The 20,800-nt window shown below is 33.6% G+C and overlaps 2 protein-coding genes and 1 long non-coding RNA gene across 8 annotated transcripts; 1 reads left to right on the forward strand and 2 right to left on the reverse strand.

Annotated features, from left to right (window-relative positions):
- Positions 1 to 201: 201 nt before the first annotated feature.
- On the reverse strand, positions 202 to 6,937 carry LOC140040252 (methyltransferase-like protein 27). Of its 2 annotated transcripts, XM_072086042.1 has the most exons (6): positions 6,540 to 6,937; positions 6,053 to 6,204; positions 5,540 to 5,662; positions 5,049 to 5,184; positions 1,693 to 1,785; positions 202 to 936 (listed from the first exon to the last, which is right to left on the reverse strand). In XM_072086042.1, exons 2-6 carry the CDS (start codon positions 6,164 to 6,166, stop codon positions 749 to 751), a joined length of 654 nt encoding a protein of 217 aa, XP_071942143.1. In that variant the 5' UTR covers positions 6,167 to 6,204; positions 6,540 to 6,937; the 3' UTR covers positions 202 to 748. The 2 variants fall into 2 exon arrangements, with proteins under 2 accessions (XP_071942143.1, XP_071942144.1); XM_072086043.1 differs by lacking the exon at positions 5,540 to 5,662.
- A 1,363-nt stretch (positions 6,938 to 8,300) lies between these two features.
- Positions 8,301 to 15,094, reverse strand: LOC140039569 (methyltransferase-like protein 27). 4 transcript variants are annotated; one of them, XM_072085187.1, is made up of 6 exons: positions 14,983 to 15,094; positions 12,314 to 12,448; positions 11,803 to 11,925; positions 11,148 to 11,283; positions 10,739 to 10,831; positions 8,301 to 10,436 (listed from the first exon to the last, which is right to left on the reverse strand). In XM_072085187.1, exons 2-6 carry the CDS (start codon positions 12,422 to 12,424, stop codon positions 10,246 to 10,248), a joined length of 654 nt encoding a protein of 217 aa, XP_071941288.1. In that variant the 5' UTR covers positions 12,425 to 12,448; positions 14,983 to 15,094; the 3' UTR covers positions 8,301 to 10,245. The 4 variants fall into 4 exon arrangements, with proteins under 4 accessions (XP_071941288.1, XP_071941287.1, XP_071941285.1 ...); XM_072085186.1 differs by having other exon boundaries at positions 12,314 to 12,467; positions 14,983 to 15,086; XM_072085184.1 differs by lacking the exon at positions 14,983 to 15,094 and adding an exon at positions 14,122 to 14,238 and having other exon boundaries at positions 12,314 to 12,467.
- Positions 15,095 to 17,080: 1,986 nt separating this feature from the next.
- On the forward strand, positions 17,081 to 19,473 carry LOC140040257 (uncharacterized). 2 transcript variants are annotated; one of them, XR_011842699.1, is made up of 4 exons: positions 17,081 to 17,419; positions 18,170 to 18,271; positions 18,538 to 18,647; positions 18,919 to 19,473. It is a non-coding gene; the product is annotated as an uncharacterized lncRNA (long non-coding RNA). The 2 variants fall into 2 exon arrangements; XR_011842698.1 differs by having other exon boundaries at positions 18,599 to 18,647.
- Positions 19,474 to 20,800: the final 1,327 nt, after the last annotated feature.

The following is a 20,800-nucleotide window of genomic DNA, read 5'->3' on the forward strand; positions in this document are numbered from 1 at the left end:
ATCATTCATGGGGGTATGGTTGTTAGGTCAGTCTCAAATCAATGTTGGGTTAAATAATGATATGTTTAGTTATTAGGCCTGCTGAACTTCACATTCGCAAAAAGTGACGATACGAACAGACGTTTGTACCGACTAAAGTTTCCGGTCTCTCTTCTTGTGGCGCTTTGACAAATCGACACCTGTATGATGAAATGAAAATATTTTGGAAATTAACAGCTGTAGGTCTTTCGTTGTTTCACTGTATTCCACTGAACTGTAGACAATTATCATCAGATACACATAGCATTTTTGTGATTTATCTAGGTGCTTTATTGGAATTGGGAATATACACAGTAACATGCATAATTGGATTCTACGGCAGTTCCGAATTTCTACAGATCGTCCTGACATGCAAATGCCATAGCGGTAACAAACAAAGTAGGATGCGGAAATAGTGTAGTGGGTTTAAACACTGTGCTCAAGGAAATGTAAACACAATAATGTGACACAAAAGGTAATATATAAATTTATTTATTAAAGTGCGTTATACAAAATATAGCTATTTTCATAACTTGTTTTCACACATTGAGACTCAGAGTAACTTCTGGCGATTTCATAATGCCCAATTATTTATAATTGAAGTACTATATTTGTTCAACTGTAAATCTAAATATATGCTGTACTTATTGCGCTATTCTTTGTTTTGGGTCAGCGACTGTTCTATGTCTACATTTTACATACTTCAATTTAGGCCTATACCAGATTCTTTCTACAGTACTTTATGTATAAAAACTGCCATCTTCCATTGTTGGTCTCCTCCATCGAAGTTACCTCTTTGAATTAGTTCCCATTTCATCGAACGTTCTTTTTGTTTCATGTCATCTTCTAGTTGGTTGTTTGCATATGGTTCATACTCGTCTAACCATTGCTGTCTCAGCACGTTGACAATAACACCACCTGTAAATGTAAATTTAACACGGTATTCAATTTTACTCACAATAGCTTGTTTCATTGATATTTAACAGGCAGAAGTTAGAACGGGTGCATTATTATTTCGCCGTGGCAAAAGATTATTTTAATTTTTTTTTTTTTTTAAAGTGTTTTTTTTTTCTTTTTTTAAATTTATATAAGATATGAAAACAATAAAAAAAACAGTTGGCAAGTTAAAAGACCTATCTATAAAATCGTGTCATTGTACAACCAATATAATTTATTTTTATTTATTTGCGCTTTTAAGAGTAACTGAAGCCTGGTTTCCATTAAAATCGCTACAGCGTTTCCATTAAAATCGCTACACGCGCAGATGTCGCCGACGCAATCGGGAAGGCTCACCCATCGCAGTCAAATCGGCAAAGTTCAACCGGACCATGTTCAACTTTGCCGATTTTGTCGGCGATGAATCGTATACGCGCGGCGTACCAAAGAATATTTAGCGCTCGCGTACTAGATCCCCGATAAATTCTCAATTCTAGCGTTTCCATAGAATCGCTACGTTGACTTGTAGAATTCAACAACAATACACAAATCCACTTTATTTGATTGCACTTTTATGGAATGAAGAGTAACGGCCTATACAATTGCCATCTACGATAACACATTATATCTATAGAATTCAACCATTGACAATAGACACAATACCATACTTTATAATTATTGTTTACACTTTTAGAATAGTAAAATGAAGGTCAACTATACAACAGTAATAGGCTATACCTGGTTTAACTATGCGAATCCATTCATCGAAACAATCTGAATGAAGGTGGCCAGGGACAAAACCTCCAACGCATATAAGCCCGTCGTAACAATCTAGATGAAAACATAAAATTATATATTATCAGCCTGCACGATTTTTTAATTCACATTTTTGGTTGAATATGAAATTTGAATATCACATAATAGTTGTCGGTCTGTCGCCTGTGTGATTCAATTATTTTTTTAAAATTTCATACGCATCCAACAGCGAGTAACTATTTTATAATTGCTTATTTGATATGGGCGGCCATTAGGGCCAAAATAGACAAACGTTGCCGTACGAACAATTCCGCTCCCGTAAGGCAAACTAATGTCGTTAAAGACATAATTCCTCGAGTGACAAACAAATATTGCCGTACGGACACACAAACACATTGCCATATGAACAAATTGCCGTATGGTTAAATTGGCGTAAGGACAAAAATTGGCGTAAGGACAAAAATTGCCGTAAGGACAAAAATTGGCGAAAGGACAAATTGGCGTACAGTCTAACTAAATATAAACGTTGAGGGCAGCATAGTATTTTAAAACCACGTGACTGAAACCACTCTGTGTCCAGTCCTGCCAGGTATATAAAATATACCAAATTGACTATTGAGAATTCTCAACTATTACCACAGTACGACTGTACGACGAAGTCTACTGGTATATTCGGATAGCTAGGCTGATTTCCTTGTTAACTTAAGGGGTTCATTCATTTAATTACTGAATTCTGATTGGCATGGTAGTATGCCCTAAAGGAAATTTACTGGAATCCCATTGGATGGTAAGGTGGTAGTAGGACCATGTCCATCCTATTGCAGTAATAAATAAAGTTGAGCCACCTGCGACCATTACAATGTCCTACCATGCTAATGTAGGAGTGGGGAATTATGCTTACTACTGTTTCTTTCTTAATAATTTAGTACAATTATTAAGAATAAAGAATACACTTAACAATATAACAAATAACATTAATGTACGATGTAGTTTAACACTGTTCTTAACTATAGTCATTTTGGTATACTTGAGAACATTGATAAAGAATAGGATAAACTTAACAATATACAAAAAATAAAATTAATGTACGATCCCGTTTAACACTGTTCTCAACTATAGTCATTTTGGTCTACTTGAGCACAGTGATAAAGAATAGGATAAACTTAATAAAATACAACAAATAACATTAATGTACGATACCGTTTAACACTGTTCTCAACTATAGTCATTTTGGTATACTTGTCCAAGTCATATTCATCTAAAAGATAAATGCTGAGTAAACGGGACTAGTGGTCCTACTCTAACATCTGGACGACTAAGGAGGTACCGTACCCCAGTATAATCCAACTAAGTGACTACCAGGAGCAATTCGCCGTTTTCTCACAAATACAGTATCGAATTTCACTATAATATTAATAAATCGTAATTGAGTTACACTCAGATTTAAAAGATGAGGGCTGAGTAAACGGGACCAGTGGTCATACTCTAACTTTTACTGGACGACTAAGGAGGTACCCTAGTATAATCCCACCAAGTGACACCCAGGAGCAATCCGCCGTTTTCTCACAAATACAGTATAAAATTCCACTATATATAAAAAATCGTAATTGAGTTACACTCAGATTTAAAAGATAAATGCTGAGTAAACGGGACCAGCAGTTCCACTCTAACTTATACTGGACTAAGGAGGTACCCTAGTATAATCCCACCAAGCATGGATTAAGGAATATTATTCTATTCTTTAATCCATGCACCAAGTAACTCCCAGGAGCAATCCGCCGTTTTCTCACAAATACAGTATCAAATTTCACTATAATATTAAAAATCGTAATTGAGTTACACTCAGATTTAAAAGATGAGGGCTGAGTAAACGGGACCAGTGGTCATACTCTAACTTTTACTGGACGACTAAAGAGGTACCCTAGAGTATAATCCCACCAAGTGACTCCCAGGAACAATCCGCCGTTTTCTCACAAATACAGTATCAAATTTCACTATATATATAAAAAAACGTAATTGAGTTATTACACTCAGATTTAAAAGATAAATGCCGAGTAAAAACGGGACCAGCGGTCCTACTCTTACTTAGCCTATACTGGACGACTAAGGAGGTACCCTAGTATAATCCCACCAAGTGACTCCCAGGAGCAATCCGCCGTTTTCTCACAAATACAGTATCAAATTTCACTATATATATAAAAAAACGTAATTGAGTTATTACACTCAGATTTAAAAGATAAATGCCGAGTAAAAACGGGACCAGCGGTCCTACTCTTACTTAGCCTATACTGGACGACTAAGGAGGTACCCTAGTATAATCCCACCAAGTGACTCCCAGGAGCAATCCGCCGTTTTCTCACAAATACAGTATCAAATTTCACTATATATATAAAAAAACGTAATTGAGTTATTACACTCAGATTTAAAAGATAAATGCCGAGTAAAAACGGGACCAGCGGTCCTACTCTTACTTAGCCTATACTGGACGACTAAGGAGGTACCCTAGTATAATCCCACCAAAGTGACTCCCAGGAGCAATCCGCCGTTTTCTCACAAATATTTATTTTCTAATACCATAAAAACCATAAATAAGACATGGCTTGACACAGGCCTTCAATGATCGATTATGTTGTTAATCCCCAGGACTGGACACAGAGTGGTTTTAAAATACTATGCTGCCCTCAACGTTTATATGTAGTTAGACTGTACGCCAATTTTTGTCCTTACGTCAATTGTTGTCCTTACGGCAATTTTGTCCTTACGGCAATTTTTGTCCTTACGCCAATTTTTGTCCTTACGCCAATTTTTGTCCTTACGCCAATTTAACCATACGGCAATTTGTTCATATGGCAATGTGTGTGTGTGTCCGTACGGCAATATTTGTTTGTCACTCGAGGAATTATGTCTTTAACGCCATTAGTTTGCCTTACGGGAGCGGAATTGTTCGTACGGCAAAGTTTGTCTATTTTGGCCCTAATGGCCGCCCATAATTTGAGGGTTAGGAAGTGGAGTTGAAAGAGTCGTGAGTTATAACCCTGACACTAGGTCAGGATTGAACCCTTTGGATTGGAGGGCAAGCATGTTAACTACCAAGCAAGTGTGTGTGGAACTCTTTCATGGTTTTATGAACAATGTTATGTTATGAAGACACAATGCATAATACTTTCATAACAAAACTGTCCTAAATAAATTAATAAATAAATTAATAAATAATAATAAATAAATTAATTCCAAGTTTCCAATGTAAACGATACTGGTACGAGTCCCGGTACGAGTATACTAAGAACTTTGGATGAATGAAATTGTTGTGAAGTTGAATTTATCCTACTGCAACATACCTGACGCTATTTTAATAGTCTTGTCGTCAACCCAAACACAAATTAGTTCATTCATGATATCCTTTCTGGCAGCTACATCTAAACTCTTCTGAGATGCATCCAACCCGTCAATGTTTCGATAACCGAGTTTAGAAAGCTACAAATAACAGAATATACTTACCACGCACAGTACGTTAAAGACAATTAAATATTTAATTGATTGATTTCACAGACTCCCAGCATAACATAAGATAATTTGGCCAAGGACTCTTGAATAATGTATATATCATACTATAAATCTACTGTTTGTTAATAATTGTATAAAAGTATTTCCTATTTATGCAATTTTGTAAATTTACAAAACCGTATTAACATATAGAGAAATGATTTCTGATTGGCCTTTTCGGATGTTCTGCTTAGCTCTGTATCATGAAAATTCCGTAATACAGTATCTCATGTTTTTCACATTTATCGCACAGTTGTATGTAATGTTTTAATAGGCCTAAACATACCTCACCCGCTACTCTCCCAGTACCACAAGCAAAATCCAGAATACGTGCATCGGTGTTTGGCAAGTAAGATGACAGTATACTTGCAGATTTTACTGGGCCATTGTAGCCACTACTTATTTGATTCTATGCAAAATATTGTTTAAATACCAAGTTTAAAGAATAGTTTATAATTCGGATTGTATCTTTGGTTGTAAACTCAGTACTGTAGGCATGTAACAACTTAGAAATCGCCAAGAGTAGGCCTATTCTCATTTTTTAATTTTTTTTTCTAGTTATTTTTTGAGAGAATAATTATGTAGGTGTGAGTTGGGAAAATGGTTCTTATAGAAAAACGTGAAACAATAAACAGTACACCCGGCGGGGTTGGAACCCATTGAGATTCAATCGTCCAGATTGGCTTTGGTAGACAATCTAAGAAGGTGAGGGTTATTGTGGTGAATAACTTATCCATTTATTTATCCACTAGTTTGTCGTACAATATTTATATATATACTTATATGTTTATGTTCGTACCTCATCAAATGTTTCGGCCCATTCGTCGTAGAATTTAACATTGTCTTCAGGCTCGGTAACTACTGACGTCACATGGTGTAGTTTTTCTTTTGCTTGAGACTGAGAGGTCATCATTAGGACAATCAACGATAATGTCTAATCTAATTAGTAACCTATGTGTATGGGTATAATGATTAAATTAAAACAAAATAATATACTTATTTTACATTCTTCTCATGGTGTCGATGTGGAACTGTTGAATCACAGAATTTATTATTTAAATATTATTATAATTATTCTGCCTTATGTAGAACAAACCGGAAAAGGAATTCGTTTTTGCCAGTGGCTATCCGACTCCTTAAATTGTTGAACCTTGACTCTTTTTTTTTGTACTGTGTATTGTGTCGACCTTGATTTATCAGGATGTGTCCAGTTGATAATTCTCGTCTATATTTTTTAATATAAATATATTTATTTTATAAAAAGAATAACAACATTTTAAACTTACCCTGGACTGAACGGTGCTCAGTAACAATTAGAATATAACTATTATACTACTGTAACTTTAAGTGGGCTCACTCCGATCTACCGGGCACAGCTCCGCAAGCCGAATAGAAGCATTCACAGTGATTAATATCACAATCCTTCAGGAAAAATATTTCACGCTTCAAATGTCAAATTAGAATGACAATTATAGGCCTACAATCATTGATTGAAGGCCTATTGTCATAGGCTACAATACAAATTTTTGATATCGTTTTAATAGAATTATTATAGGGGATGCACAGGTATTTGGTATAATCAGTGGGCTCTAAAATAATACATATGTGTAATGCAAGTAGAGCAGATATCTTCAAAAGGGACACTGTATTGCCTGCTTTCAGTCACCTTTAGGGTAAAAGCTATTATTTTAACATCTCTCTTGTGTATAAAAAAAAACAAAACAGTGACTGAAGAGTTTTACTGGATGCTCTATTATCCATATCAACATGGCGGCTGAAATAGAATATTTACAACTTTAATAACAATATATTTGGAATCCTCAGTATCACAAACATAGGTACTGTATAGACATCATTTCTAACCTACTATGTTATTTATATGTCAAGTTATAAGCCAAAATACGTTTTAAATGGCGACCATCTTGAATTCCAACATGGAGGCTGAAATTGAATATTTACAACTTTAATAACAATATATTTGGAATCCTCAGTATCACAAACATAGGTATAGAAACTATTTTTAACTTGCTATGTTAATTAAAAGTCAAATTATAAGCCAAAATACGTTTAAAATGGCGGCCATCTTGGATTTCAACATGGCGGCTGAAATAGAATATTTTCAACTTTAATAACAATATAGTTGGAATCTTCACTATCACAAACATAGGTATAGACACCATTTTTAACTTGCTACGTCACAAGTCAAGTTATAAGCCAAAATAAGTCAGAAATGGCGGCCATTTTGTTTTTCACATTTTAAGGGTGAAGATCTAAAAATTGAGCTGGGTAAACAGCAAATTTGAATTCAGCACCCCAAAATTACCCTAAAACACATGTTTATTCGCTTTTAACACAAAATGCCTACAGCATTTCATTTTTCTCAAATCTGGACTAGTCTAAAAACAAGGAATTCTATTCAGAATGGAATGTGATATAGTGTATAAATAAAAGAGAGGAAAGCATAAAAAATGGGAAAAAGTAAAAAATATTATTTTAGCAATGTAAAATTGTATAATAACAGGCTAAAAACTCGAGAAAATATTATTACGACACAATACTTAGTATTCTAGTATGGTTTCTACCTTACTAGTTTTATTTACTGGTGCTATATTATGAGTTACAGTATATTTTATTTTGTGATGTTGTAATGGCAATTGTGAACCTATATTATGTGATGTATATTTTTATATAACTTTTGTCTATTTTTTAAATGCTTTAACTTTTTATATATGTAAAATACTAAAAATAAGAAAAACAAAAAAAAACTTTAAAGCTGCAGAGATAGTTTTCTACTGAAACAAAATTGATATAGATTATTGTAACAATTGTAAAGAATGAAATAAAAGTGAGTGAATCTCACAAAAGACAAAACAAAATTGCACCATAAAGGTCAAAAGTTAAAAATGGTACTTCCTGTAATTTTTTTCAGAAATACTTTCTTAGAGTAAATATAATTGTTTATGTTCTGAACATTTTGAGCTAAAATTCAACTCTCTATGTCCAGTAATTTCAGAGATATTGAGTGTTTAAGCGAAAATGTCCGCCATTTTAAATTATGCAAATTAAGTGACCCAATTGAATCATTTTGCTTGATGCCCATCAAAAATTGAATTCGTATATGATGGGCAACCTGTATACCAAATTGGGTGTTTTTGGAAAAAACTGAACCAAAATATCCACATGCTAGTTATATTTAGTTGTTTATTGTGCTAATTTAAGGCCAACAAAAGATATGTTAGTGTCACCATGGAGGTATTTTTTACCTCCATGGTGTCACGTCCTATTAGAGAAGCATGACTTTAAAAAAAAATATTTTTGTAAAATTTATTTATTGTTCATTCAATTTTCTATCAAACTCATCACGATCGTCATATGTTTCACGGTATATACACTGATACTGTAAAAAATACTGTAAAATCAAATCCTGCAGGTTAAACTATTTCTTTTTAGCTTACAAGATAATACAATTTAATTAGATTTACACAAATAATACATTTTTCATATGTATTTATTATCTAACATGACTTTTAAATAATTAATAAGGAAGAAGGTTTAATTATCTATAAAATAAAGTATTTAATGAGTTACATCCGAAAATAGAGTACTGTACCTGTATCTTACTTAAATAGCTCCCTCAACTTCACAATTTCACTAAACAATATTAAATCCCTGCTACAAAGTACCCAAACGTAATTGTTAATAACTTATGTTTGCCTACTCACAAGCACATGTAGTTTATACATTATTTCTAGTATATATTGGGACAGTTTTTTTGCATATCTGAAAAAAAAAATAATTATGGCTTCTTGCCTTAATTAACATAATAAATATCGTATATCACAGATTTTGCTGATTTTTTTGCTAAAATTCTGCCTTTTTGCTTAAAAAAAGTAATTTAATTTCAATAAAGTTGAAATAAAAATATTTTATTGAATAGATAATTTAATTAGCTATTAATCAACATTAATGTCAACAAAATACATCAAATATTTATTAAGTTATGAACAATAAAGTGCATCACTATAAAATGGCGGCCATTTTTGCCGCCATCTTGGATTTCAAGGTGGCCGCAGTAAATTTGCAACGGCACACCTCGTGATTATTGTGTCTAAGGGTATTAGCTAATAAAAAAAGTTGGTGTGCTGAGTGTGTAGAAACATGGCAATGGGACATGTTAACGAAGCATCATTTTGGCACTTGGACCTCCGCTTAATATATAAATTTACGTAAGGCCAAAATTCGGTAAATCGCCCGTTATTTCTAGAATGTTTACTCGATGGTATATAAAGCTAGTTAGAATCTCGGTACTGATTTTAACCACCTGATGTAACCCTGTTTACTAATTAAATTGAGTTAGATAATTAGTTATTGACAATTAAAACGAATTTAGGTTCAACGATTTGCCCCAAATAGGGGTGTTTTTCGATCGTGGTATACACTGTCTAATGGATGTTCTCTTTAAAAATACCTGCACACAATAATACGAAGATGCTTCGCATTTTCCTATCTCCTCCTACGATAATTGTTTTTAATAGCTGAAAACCGGTTGAACAGCTCGAGTACAGTATCATATTTTAACTGCCATTTGTCACTATACCTCCTCTATAAACCATAATAATTATTCTCTCGAAAAGCTAGGTCTAAGTCGAGGTGCATAATATGTTATTGCAACAATAAAAATATCTGTACATTTTGGATCCTCTATGCGCCCAAATACTTTTTTTTTTGTCGCTCGGTCTCCATATTAGCATTCACATCAAGTGTGTATGTATGCGTTCAAAATAAGCTTGTCGATAATCAAATCACCAATTTTTAACAATAATACTGAAAGTAGGCCTAAGTTTAAAAAATGCAAATTTTATTATATCTAAATATTATATTGTAGTCCTATAAAATATATACTTAGTATACTACACACAGTAATTAATTATACAAAATACTACAGACAAGACAAAACATGCTTCATGAAAACATCGAGATATAAGGGAGAATCTATAATACTTTATGAATAAACACTGCCATCGTCCATGTTTTATCTCCACCTCCTTCAAATTCATCTCTTTTAATTAGTTCCCATTTCATCGAACGCTCTAGTTTTTTCACGTCATCTTCTAATTGATTGTTTGCATATGGCGGATACTCGTCTATCCATTGTTGCCTCAATACGTTGACAATTATACCACCTTAAAATACAGAAATGGAAAATATGGTTTAGCGCAAGTGGAATTGTTCTATTGAAGTTACCATACTCCTATGCCTAACAGCCGAACTAAATAAAAAAACGAAAAATCGTTAGGCCTACTGTACGAATAAAGTATACTATTATATTATAGAAACATTTTCTTCTGACGAAACTGTCTTCAAACGTAAGATATTAGTTATACTGGTTTACAGTCAATGAACCACCATATCATAGGCCTACCATTATTATATTGTTACGTACTAATTGTGCTTTACCGTCAGTTGGGCAGTCAAGATAACTTACCTGGTTTAACTATCCGAATCCATTCATCAAAACAATCTGAATGAAGTTGGCCTGGCATAAAACCTCCAACGCACACAAGCCCATCGTAGCTATCTGGATGAAAACAGAAAACATGCAGATATAAGTTCACATTACAATTAGAATTTTATATAATACTTCTTTTGGCAGGGTATCACGTCCTCGTCCTTCTGATGGGACGTTCAGAAGAGGCGTTATTGGCGGACGGGCCTATATCATGGTCGAATGTTTGGAGGGCTGTGTTTATGAATACGTTTCACAACGCATTTAATTAATAATTACTTGCAAAATGTGTAGATTATTGAGGCTATGTCTGGAAATAAACTTGTTCGCAGTCCGTCTAGGGTAGGCCTTACGTACGGCGGATACCTGGCATAACTGATCGGTTTACCTGAGGCTATTTTAAGGGTCTTGTCGTCAACCCAAACACAAATTAGTTCATTCATGATATTCTTTTTGGCTGCTACATCTAAACTCTTCTGAGATGCATCCAACCCGTCGATGTTTCGATAACCGAGTTTGAAAAGCTAATAACAAAATAGAATATTAAGAACAAAAATTAAAATATCGATATCTGGACAACCTTCCTGAATAGGCCTATCAACCCGGGCGGGGAAAAGATTACTGCATTTGAGAAAATGGGGCACAATACTCATATTCCATCGGAAATAAGACCATGTTAGAAATAAGGTCACTGTTTTTTTAATTCTATAATAAAGAATAGAAAATTATACCTGGATTGTTGGTAAAATAAGTATGTCCTTAATTTTGTTTTAATTTCATTTTTGAAGAACATTTATTAATTTCATTAATGGCAAAATAACAATACATATAAAATAATTTATACATTTTAAAGACTATTTTTGGGATCCTGTATTAGAAAAAATTCAAATGCAGAATGCCAAAGAAATGTATTTGTCCAAAAGTAAATTCATGTTGACATACATTTGTAAAGGGTCGTTCACACCTGTTCCGACACGGTTCCGGAACCGTGTCGGAACAGGTGTGAACGACTCTTAAGTATAATAAGGATTAAATAAACATACCTCACCCGCTACTCTCCCAGTACCACAAGCAAAATCCAGAATACGTGCATCAGTGTTTGCCAAGTAAGAGGAAAATATATTTGCAGCGTTTTCTGGGCCTTTGTATCCACTCCCGATTTGGACCTGTAAAATAGTGGTGTTGTAGAATAGCAATTGTAATGCAATTGTGATGCCTCCCAAATCGTTTGCTCTTAATTTCGCTAGTGGTGATGTATAGCCTTACTCCCAACTTTTCACCAGCAACGGAAGAAACTACAACAAATCTAGCATGTTTATCAGGTTAATGATGATAACATAATCTGGCATTATTTGGCATACTACAGCCATTTTAACAAATTGACAAAAAATATACAATGACAAAATGTTCATCAGGATTAAAATAAATGACAAATACAGATTTATTTGTTTAACAATAGCATGTGATCGGAGATTGAACCCGTATTCCGTACATCCGTTACGTGTGATCGAAAAACATAACGAAGTTCAGAATTTTCTTTTAAACATACCGTACCTCATCATACGTTTCAGCCCAGTCATCGTATATTTTCACTTTTCCGTCAGCGTCAGGAACATCTGAAGTTATGTTGTTCAGTTTTTCGCATGCTATATTTAGAAAGCTCATCGTACAGTCGTAACTATAAAGATACTGGTTTATAGTTGGTACCCTGGAAAGAAGAAGAACTTAGATTGTAACTAAGGCAAACACAACTATAGGTGGTATGCACGCCGCCGTTCGAGCTCCGATCCGGCAGGGGTTACTCTTAAACTGGGTTTGTGGTGGGGGGTTTTAGCGAGGTATTCAAGTATCAGGATTAAACTGGGAAGATTTTAAAAATGTCTGAACCACCCTGGGGAAGGTATTGGTTTCGGTGGAGTAATGAAGTATCATGGGAATGTTTCAATACCGGGTATTGAAACATTCCCATGATACTTATTACCGTCAGGGAGGCGTTGTGGTTTTAATGGGATATCAAATCAATATGAAAACCAGAATTTGTTACAAGGATTTATTTATAGTAAGAATTGTTATTGTTTCCAGCTCGATATTTGTGCCAAAATGGATTTTTTTAGCTAATTTTTTTATTCTTGAGAATCTGAATCCCAAAAAAGTGCCATTCTTTCGACCACCCGTTCAGCCGAATTTCAAAATGGCCGACGTTCCATACTAAATTTGGTCATCCATATGGTATAATTTTGAAAGGCCAGGGGATGTACGGCAGGCCTATAGTAATCATTTTATTCCATTATTACAACCATAAATAATAAACGCATAGTTACATTAAAATGGAATAGTATAGTAAGGTTATTAGATTACTTATATACACATTTTCCACATGTTCATCTTAATTCTTAAATATTATAGATATATTGTTGTCTCATTTAAGTATATATAGTGAAAAATATATATAAAGTAAATCATATAAAAAAACTCGTTGAATGTTTATTTAAATAAATTGATGTAGGCCTACACTGTATTTGTATAATAATTGTGTGACCATGAAAGGCAGGATAGAAAACAGCTCATCTAATGTATATGATAAGTAGTTATAATAATTATGCATTAGGCATATACGCTAATACTCATTCATAAGAATACAAATACGAACAACAAACGGATGCAATGGGATAAGCCAATGACTTTACTTCGAAGGACAAACATTTTTAGCTGCGAAGCAATGGTTGTTTGATCTTATTGTTTTACTTGCAATGCGAAAACCGGGGTGTTATATCGAGGATCGAGGATCTTGATACTTAAACTTAACGTATTTTCACACACTGTATTCAGAATAAAAAAAGCTTTCAAAAGATACCAAAACAGTATTTGAGAAAATTAAATGTTGATTAGATGTTGTTAAACTTACATATATAGGCCTCCATTGTTTCAATAGAATGTTTAAAGAAAAATTATTATCTAAAATCAGGTTTCGAACCTGGTAGGCCTATTAGCAAATACGACACTTCATTGATCCTGTTGTTTGTAATGTTTGAATCCGAGGTGTAAATGTAATTTAGAGAATCATTTGTTATTATTTATTTAAATTTGCGGAGAATTACATTTGCGCAGACTCAATATAACAGCCCCTAACGTACGTACATAGCTGAAACATATTTAGTATCAACAGGGAGTTGTAAAATAATTTTATCAAGCTGTACTGTACCAGTATTAATGTTTCAAGAGTCGACATTGTGATATAATAATATGCAAAGTCATACGCTTAATTCAATTGATTATGCCTGACTGGTCTATATTCTTAAATACTATTTACAATTGACAGTTTGAATTTTATTTTATAACAAGAATAACAACATTTAACATACCCTGAACTGAACGGTGCTCAGTAACAATTCGAATATAATTATAATACTACTATTTTAGTATGATGGTTTACACTTTTTCTCCCTTCTACTTACGAAGCATCTTGAGAAGCAATTAAATGTCGAAAATAGTGCCAAACAAAATGAAAAATGCGCCCTCTGTAGAATCTGAAACGATTTCCTTTAACTACAACTGCTGCTGATCGGCCGCAGTATTGACTCGCACATCGTGGTAAATTTCTATTTTTGTTTTTGCCCCTTTGTGTTAAAAAAATTTAGGTGATAGATCCGCCCTTGGTTAATCCTAATATAAATAGAACTTCTATACCGAGCTCAACTTGCCCTAATCCGTCTTTCACGCTTTAAATGTCCTAAATCCGAACGTAATCCATACATTTAGGCCCTAATGTGTTTGATTTAAATTTAAATGAGAACAAAAAATGTAAACTTTTTACTGAAATCTTACTGCAATTTTCATTCTCAGAGAAATGTAATTTTACAAAATCATGAAATGAGAGAAACATTTCTTTTATATTATAATCTTTTTGAGTTAAATTATTTCGAGAATCATTATTATTATTTATTTATTTGCGAAGAATGTTACATTTGTGCAGACTCTATAAAATACAGAGTCTAAATAGCTGCCTTAATAGTATCAAGTGTAGGCCTACCGTACTAAGTGTCGACCTTGATTATGCAGGGTATAACATATTTCTCCATATGCCAAGTCACGCTTATAACATATCGTTTTAAATCAGGATGTGTCCAGTTGATATGCCTAACTGGTCTATATTCTTAAATACCATTTACACTTAACAGTTTGATTGTCATTTTATAAAAAGAATAACAACATTTAAAACTTACCCTGAACTGAACGGTGCTCAGTAACAATTAGAATATAACTCTTATTATGCTGTAACTTTAAGTGGGCTCACTCCGATCTACCGGGCACAGCTCCGCAAGCCGAATAGAATTTGCATTCAAATGATTAATTCATGCTGCGTATATCAAATTTCCATTGAGGAAAAATATTTCACGCTTCAAATGTCAAATTATAATGACAATAGGCATACAATCAATAGGTCTACAATACAAATTTTGATATTGTTTTAATAGAATTTATTATAGGAAATGCACCGGTATTTGGTGTAATCAGTGGGTTTAAAAATAATATGTTACAACTCCCTGGTGTAATGCAAGTAGAGCAGATATTGAAATGCAGCCCCAGTCCCACTATCATTTTTTTCTTCCGTCTTCAAAAGGGACACTGTATTGCCTGCTTTCAGTCAATAAAATCTATTATTTTAACATCTCTCTTGTGTATAAAAAAGAGAAAATAGTGACTGAAGACTGGATGTTCTATTATTAATTAATGTTATTAATCAGATGGGCAAGAATTTGGCTTTTAAGGGAACCAGTGTGCAATACGACGAAAGAAACTCTCTATGGTGACTTTAGCTGGGTCCCCATGGAGATCAATCAAATTATTTACAGTTGTAGAGAATTATTAAGATAAATATGCATAGGTGGCTACAGCTAATGTTGTTTACAATGATAAGCCAAGGATGTAACTTTCGAGATTTTCGATTCAAGTTTCTAAATTTAGCAGATAAGCTTTTTCCCAGAATGTATACCTAATGTAGTTATGAAGTTAAGAGAAGGTAAAGATTACTTAATTACCTCCTAAACTACCACCGATTCCCGTTTTTCTAATTTTCGTGATCAATAAGTTGTGAGGAACCACTAAGGCCTTTGATCAATCAAGAAAGATTGCATGAACATCAGGAGGCCGTGCGAAGTCAAGAGTAGGCTACATGCCCATTTACCAAGGATAAGATTACAGGAAAACCAGGTCTAAATCCAAGTTGCTGGGGGAGATAGAGATTTTAAAGAGCAGAGTTACAGATATGATCGTTTATAAGTCTCTACATAAGTTTACAAATAACAGGAGTTAAAGAAATAGGACGATATGATGTAAAAGACCTTGTAGACCGGTACAACAAGAGCTTGTTTCCAATTTTCAGGAACATGCACTCAGTTGTAAAGAAAAGTTAAACATATCAGCTAAAGGTTTAGATATTGAAAAAGATATTAATTTTAGCTGCAATCTTGTCAGGTCCTAATACACTATTTCTTAATGTGCAAATGGATTTCTGGACATCGAAAGGAGTAAAAAAAAGGTTATCATATCAATTATATTTTCAGGATAAGAAATATAATTTAAATTTGGCTCAGATGGATTAAAGCATCTTTTAAAATAATTATAGAATTGGGCAGAAATTTCTGCCTTGGAAGTGTCACGATTAATATGGTCCGGGGCCAAAATCGGTCCGGCCGGACCAGTTTTGGCTCTAAAATTGTGGCCAAAAGCAGTCCGCCACTGCCAAAATCGGTCCGGGCTTTTCTTCTGTCGATTTTAATTGAATGACTAGGCCTATGATGCTGTTTTAAATTGTTTATGGCTATAAAAATATCCCATGATATATATTAGTAAGTTATCTTGTCGGATAAATACTATAAATAAATGTATTTTATCTAAAAACATGACTTAGGTGTTCACTCATATTTCGGCCTGCCACACACTCACATGAACGGGTATGAGACGCTGATATTGCCAGCTAGATTTGATTTATGATTGAGGCCTTTTTCCTTCCTCAGCCTAATCAATATTGGATAATTTTTTTTCTAATAATTGTATTGAATTGATATATTGATTGATTAACCATAAATAATTAATAAATTAAATTGTTTTTAACATCATGGGGAAACGAAGATGTTAAAAAAGAACAAAATGGATTAAAAACAGGCAGAGATACATATTGTATACAAAAAGCCTAACAATTAGTACTTATTATTGATGAGTTACTACTAATAATGATAATAAAAAAAACAGGCTTAATTTATAATATTAAAATAACAAATAAAATCCCATAGTTTTCAATATAATGACTACTCTCTTAAATTCATCGATTGGAAATTTCGATCGTATTTACGTTTGATGATTAAAACCAAACTTTTTAGACTGAATATGGTATTCATGAACGTGAAATACGCTCCAGTTGAAAATAAAGTTTCAACTGATAGAAAGTTTGATTACAACATCCAATCAGCGCCTAATATATTGTGACGTGAAAGCGCGCGGACAACAAAAGTTTGTCTTCCCTCTCCTCGCTTCCCGCCCGCCTGATCTTCAGAGTCAGTGTCTTCATGCTCATCGATCGCATTTTAGATTCTTTGCCGACAATTTACGAGCTACCGTATTCGTAACATATACCAATTGAATCAATATCTATTTTAGAAGGTTGGTAATCATTTATTTTAAATTGAATCTAAGGCATACGCTACATTGAGGCCTACATTCACACCACCACCACCGCGCACATTTTCTGGCCACAGCACAGATCTAGGCCTAGGCCTAGTTAGTAGGCTAGTTGACGTGACAGCAGCGAGTGTGGTGTACGGTGGTTACGGCTCGAGTTTATTTTTGCCGGTTACCGAGTTAGGCTATAGGCCTAGACCTAGTTAGTGAGTAGCCTAGGTTAAATTTACTAAATCAAATGTGTTATGCCTTGAATATTATTCTATCTAGGCTAGGCCTAGCCTAGTTGAATAGGCATTTCCATTGTATAAACAATTTTAATGAATACTAAAAAAACGTTACTTTGTAATTCTTGTAATGTAATGTAATGACGTTCTCTAGCTAGGCCTACCCTACTACTACTAGCTAGCATAGGCTAGTACTAGCCTAGTAGGCTAGGCCTAACTAGTAGGTCTAGCTGGAGAAGAGCTAGGTCTAATAAATAGGGCTAGGCTAGGCCTAGTTACTAAGCCTAGGCCCTACTTTAATACTATTTCCTAGACTAGGCCCTAGGGGCCTAGGCCTATAGCTAGAGCCTCTAGTAGGGCCTAGCCTAGGCGTCCTACGAATAAATTATGATATAATTAATAATTATAATATTAATAAATAATGACGATAGGCTATACTGTGTATACTGTACAGTACTAAACTATAACATTTAGTAGAAACATATTATTTCTATCTATTGCACAGGAAAAATGCTTGACTACACAATGTCAATGATGTTTCGGGCTGTAATCATTCACAATAACAACATGGACATCATCTTGAACGATTTATATTTATTTTTTGATAGTAAGTAATAATAATATGTTGTATATCTGTATTTAAATCACTGTATTTATACATGTCAATTGTGTATAAATTCGTGTTTTTTAAGCTTTAAAACAGGGACTGGATTAAAAAATATTTCCAACCTAGAAGAAACTACTCGACATACCGACCTGATGCTAGAAAAAGATTGCCTAATTATTGGTGGCTTGACTGAATCTGAACTAGCCTATTATTTTTACTATTTGTGTTACTATTATTAATGTTTTATAATTTATTTTGTGCACTAGGCCTAATGGTCTTGTTATGTTGATTTATATGAAGCATACTATATGTCTCAATCTTATACAGAGCATGAACCAAATCAGAAGCTGTGAATTTGTTCATTCAACATATCCATGTAAGCATATTAATTAATAGTACAGTTTTTATTTTCATTTTAAAAATTACGAATGTCAAAATTTACTTAAATTAGAGAAAAGAGTTTTATATGATACTCTTTTCTGATAATATTGAATAGCAAAACTATTCACCGTTGCTTTTTAAGACCATATTGAAAATAAAAAATTATCAATGATAAAGATAGTACAGTACTACTACTAAAGATGCGTACATTTATCAAATATTTTATGATAAATAACAGTTTGTTATGCTTTTTGTTATTCTTACAGGATGCAACAGATGTTAGAAAAGAGTATGCAGGACAAAAATTTGCACAGCCATATTTATTGTCAATTGGACGGTCATCATAACTCAACATGTACTTTCATTCAGACACATTATAGAAGCCATGGTTGGGATTTTATTTAGGCTGCACTATATTTTCCTGAATGATATTTGTGGACTTTGTAGATGCCCTCCCAAGAATTAGGGTATATCACCAAGGCATATAAGATAGTTTTTGAATTTATAATTATACTACTGAAAGACAAAGACTACAGCAGTGTCTTGACTATTGTAATATACTGTTGTTATGTTTTCAATAAAATCAAAATGGAATATATATAAGAAACGTATCTTTTTTAAGCATCGTATTTAAACAAAAAAGTCAATCGATTTTGGTTGAAAAAATAATTTTTCCAATCTTCTTAGTTTGAAATTTTTCAATCTTTGAATCGATTGAAAATCTTCAATCGTTATTTCAATCAATCCGATTTGTCCCTACTCACAGTCGGCCAAAAGTTGAAAAATCAACCGTATCGATTGAATATTCAGTCGACCAATTTAAGAGAGTAATCATGGCCTTTTTTTTTTTTTAATGATATATACATTATGACTCATATTGCGCACCATATATTTGTAAGACCGGACCATATTTGGCGGCCAAAAAACAGTCCTACTGCCCGGACCGATTTTATCCAGGCCGGACCAGTTTTGGCGGCCAAAATTGGTCCGGCCGGACAGGTTTTGGCAGCCATAAATGGTCCCCCGGACTGATTTTGGCAGCCAAAACTGGTCCGCCGGACCGATTTTGGCCCGGACTGATTTTGGCGTGACAGGAGTAAACATTTTGTCATTTACATTGAAGCAATGCATTCCTATTGCGACGTCACTTACATGAATGATTTTCAGATGAAGCTGAAATCTATTTACTTCAATATTACACATTACTTATATTTAAGCCAGATATTTTGTTTACCAGATTTTATGGCTTTTACGATGGATTTTTTTGGCCAGGGGTAATATACATGGTTTTCTAGGCTTTCCACAAATAAATTTACTTGGTATGGCACTATCAACACATATTATACAAGGAATTCCATGTTTTTCATTTACATTATTATCTTTGAGCGTGTTTGACCATGGTTACAATCTATATGGTATATGGTAACATCAACTTGGTTGATATACAGTTTGCGGTACACCAGTGACGTATATTAGTTCTGAAAGGAACTCTGTTGAGTTTCTCGACGTTTCGATCAATACGCTTTGATCGTCCTCACTCCTGAGGACGACGATCAACATTATATCAACATTTGATTTCGCCATGCAAACCTTCAAACAACACCAACTTTACCATAGCAATACAGTTTTCGTTTGATTTGTTTAAGTTTCAACTTAGGTAAATTAAAAGTAGTTAAAATTGATAGAGGATCTGAATTAGCAATGTAATAAAAAACCATGCATTTCATGATTGCATGAACATTACCAACAAGTACAAGCTAGTTCCCAATGATAGCATTTTGTTGAAATTATATCGGGTGAGTGCTTTTACAATTTGTTTAAGACCTGCACTGGAATAACAGTTTACTATCAATAAAATAAACATTTTGTGCATTCTAGCCAATATATTCCCAAAAAATATGCTAAAAACTTATTCAATTTTAATATTACTTTTTAGGATCGTTCACCTTTAAGAAAAAAATATTTGTTATGAAAATGTCGTTCATAGAATTCTACTAGGCCTACTGAACGAATCTAATACAAACTGATAATACGGGAATTCCAAATAAAGACACACAAACAAAATAAATATACAAATGAAGAAATTATATATATATATTTATAATTGAAGAACTTTACTTCTCATCAAACTTCATTTGTTATAATTGT

Source organism: Antedon mediterranea, chromosome 2, assembly GCF_964355755.1.
Source record: "Antedon mediterranea chromosome 2, ecAntMedi1.1, whole genome shotgun sequence".
NCBI lineage: Eukaryota > Metazoa > Echinodermata > Crinoidea > Comatulida > Antedonidae > Antedon > Antedon mediterranea.

Coding starts and splice junctions, on each gene's coding strand:
- LOC140040252 (XM_072086042.1), bottom strand. CDS start 6,166: ATGATGACCTCTCAGTCTCAAGCAAAAGAAAAACTACACCATGTGACG. Junction 5,663..6,052: donor GGGCCGAAACATTTGATGAG/GTACGAACATAA, acceptor TATTTTGCATAG/AATCAAATAAGTAGTGGCTA. Junction 937..1,692: donor GATTCGCATAGTTAAACCAG/GTATAGCCTATT, acceptor TTACATTTACAG/GTGGTGTTATTGTCAACGTG.
- LOC140039569 (XM_072085187.1), bottom strand. CDS start 12,424: ATGAGCTTTCTAAATATAGCATGCGAAAAACTGAACAACATAACTTCA. Junction 11,926..12,313: donor GGGCTGAAACGTATGATGAG/GTACGGTATGTT, acceptor ACTATTTTACAG/GTCCAAATCGGGAGTGGATA. Junction 11,284..11,802: donor CTGGGAGAGTAGCGGGTGAG/GTATGTTTATTT, acceptor TTTTGTTATTAG/CTTTTCAAACTCGGTTATCG.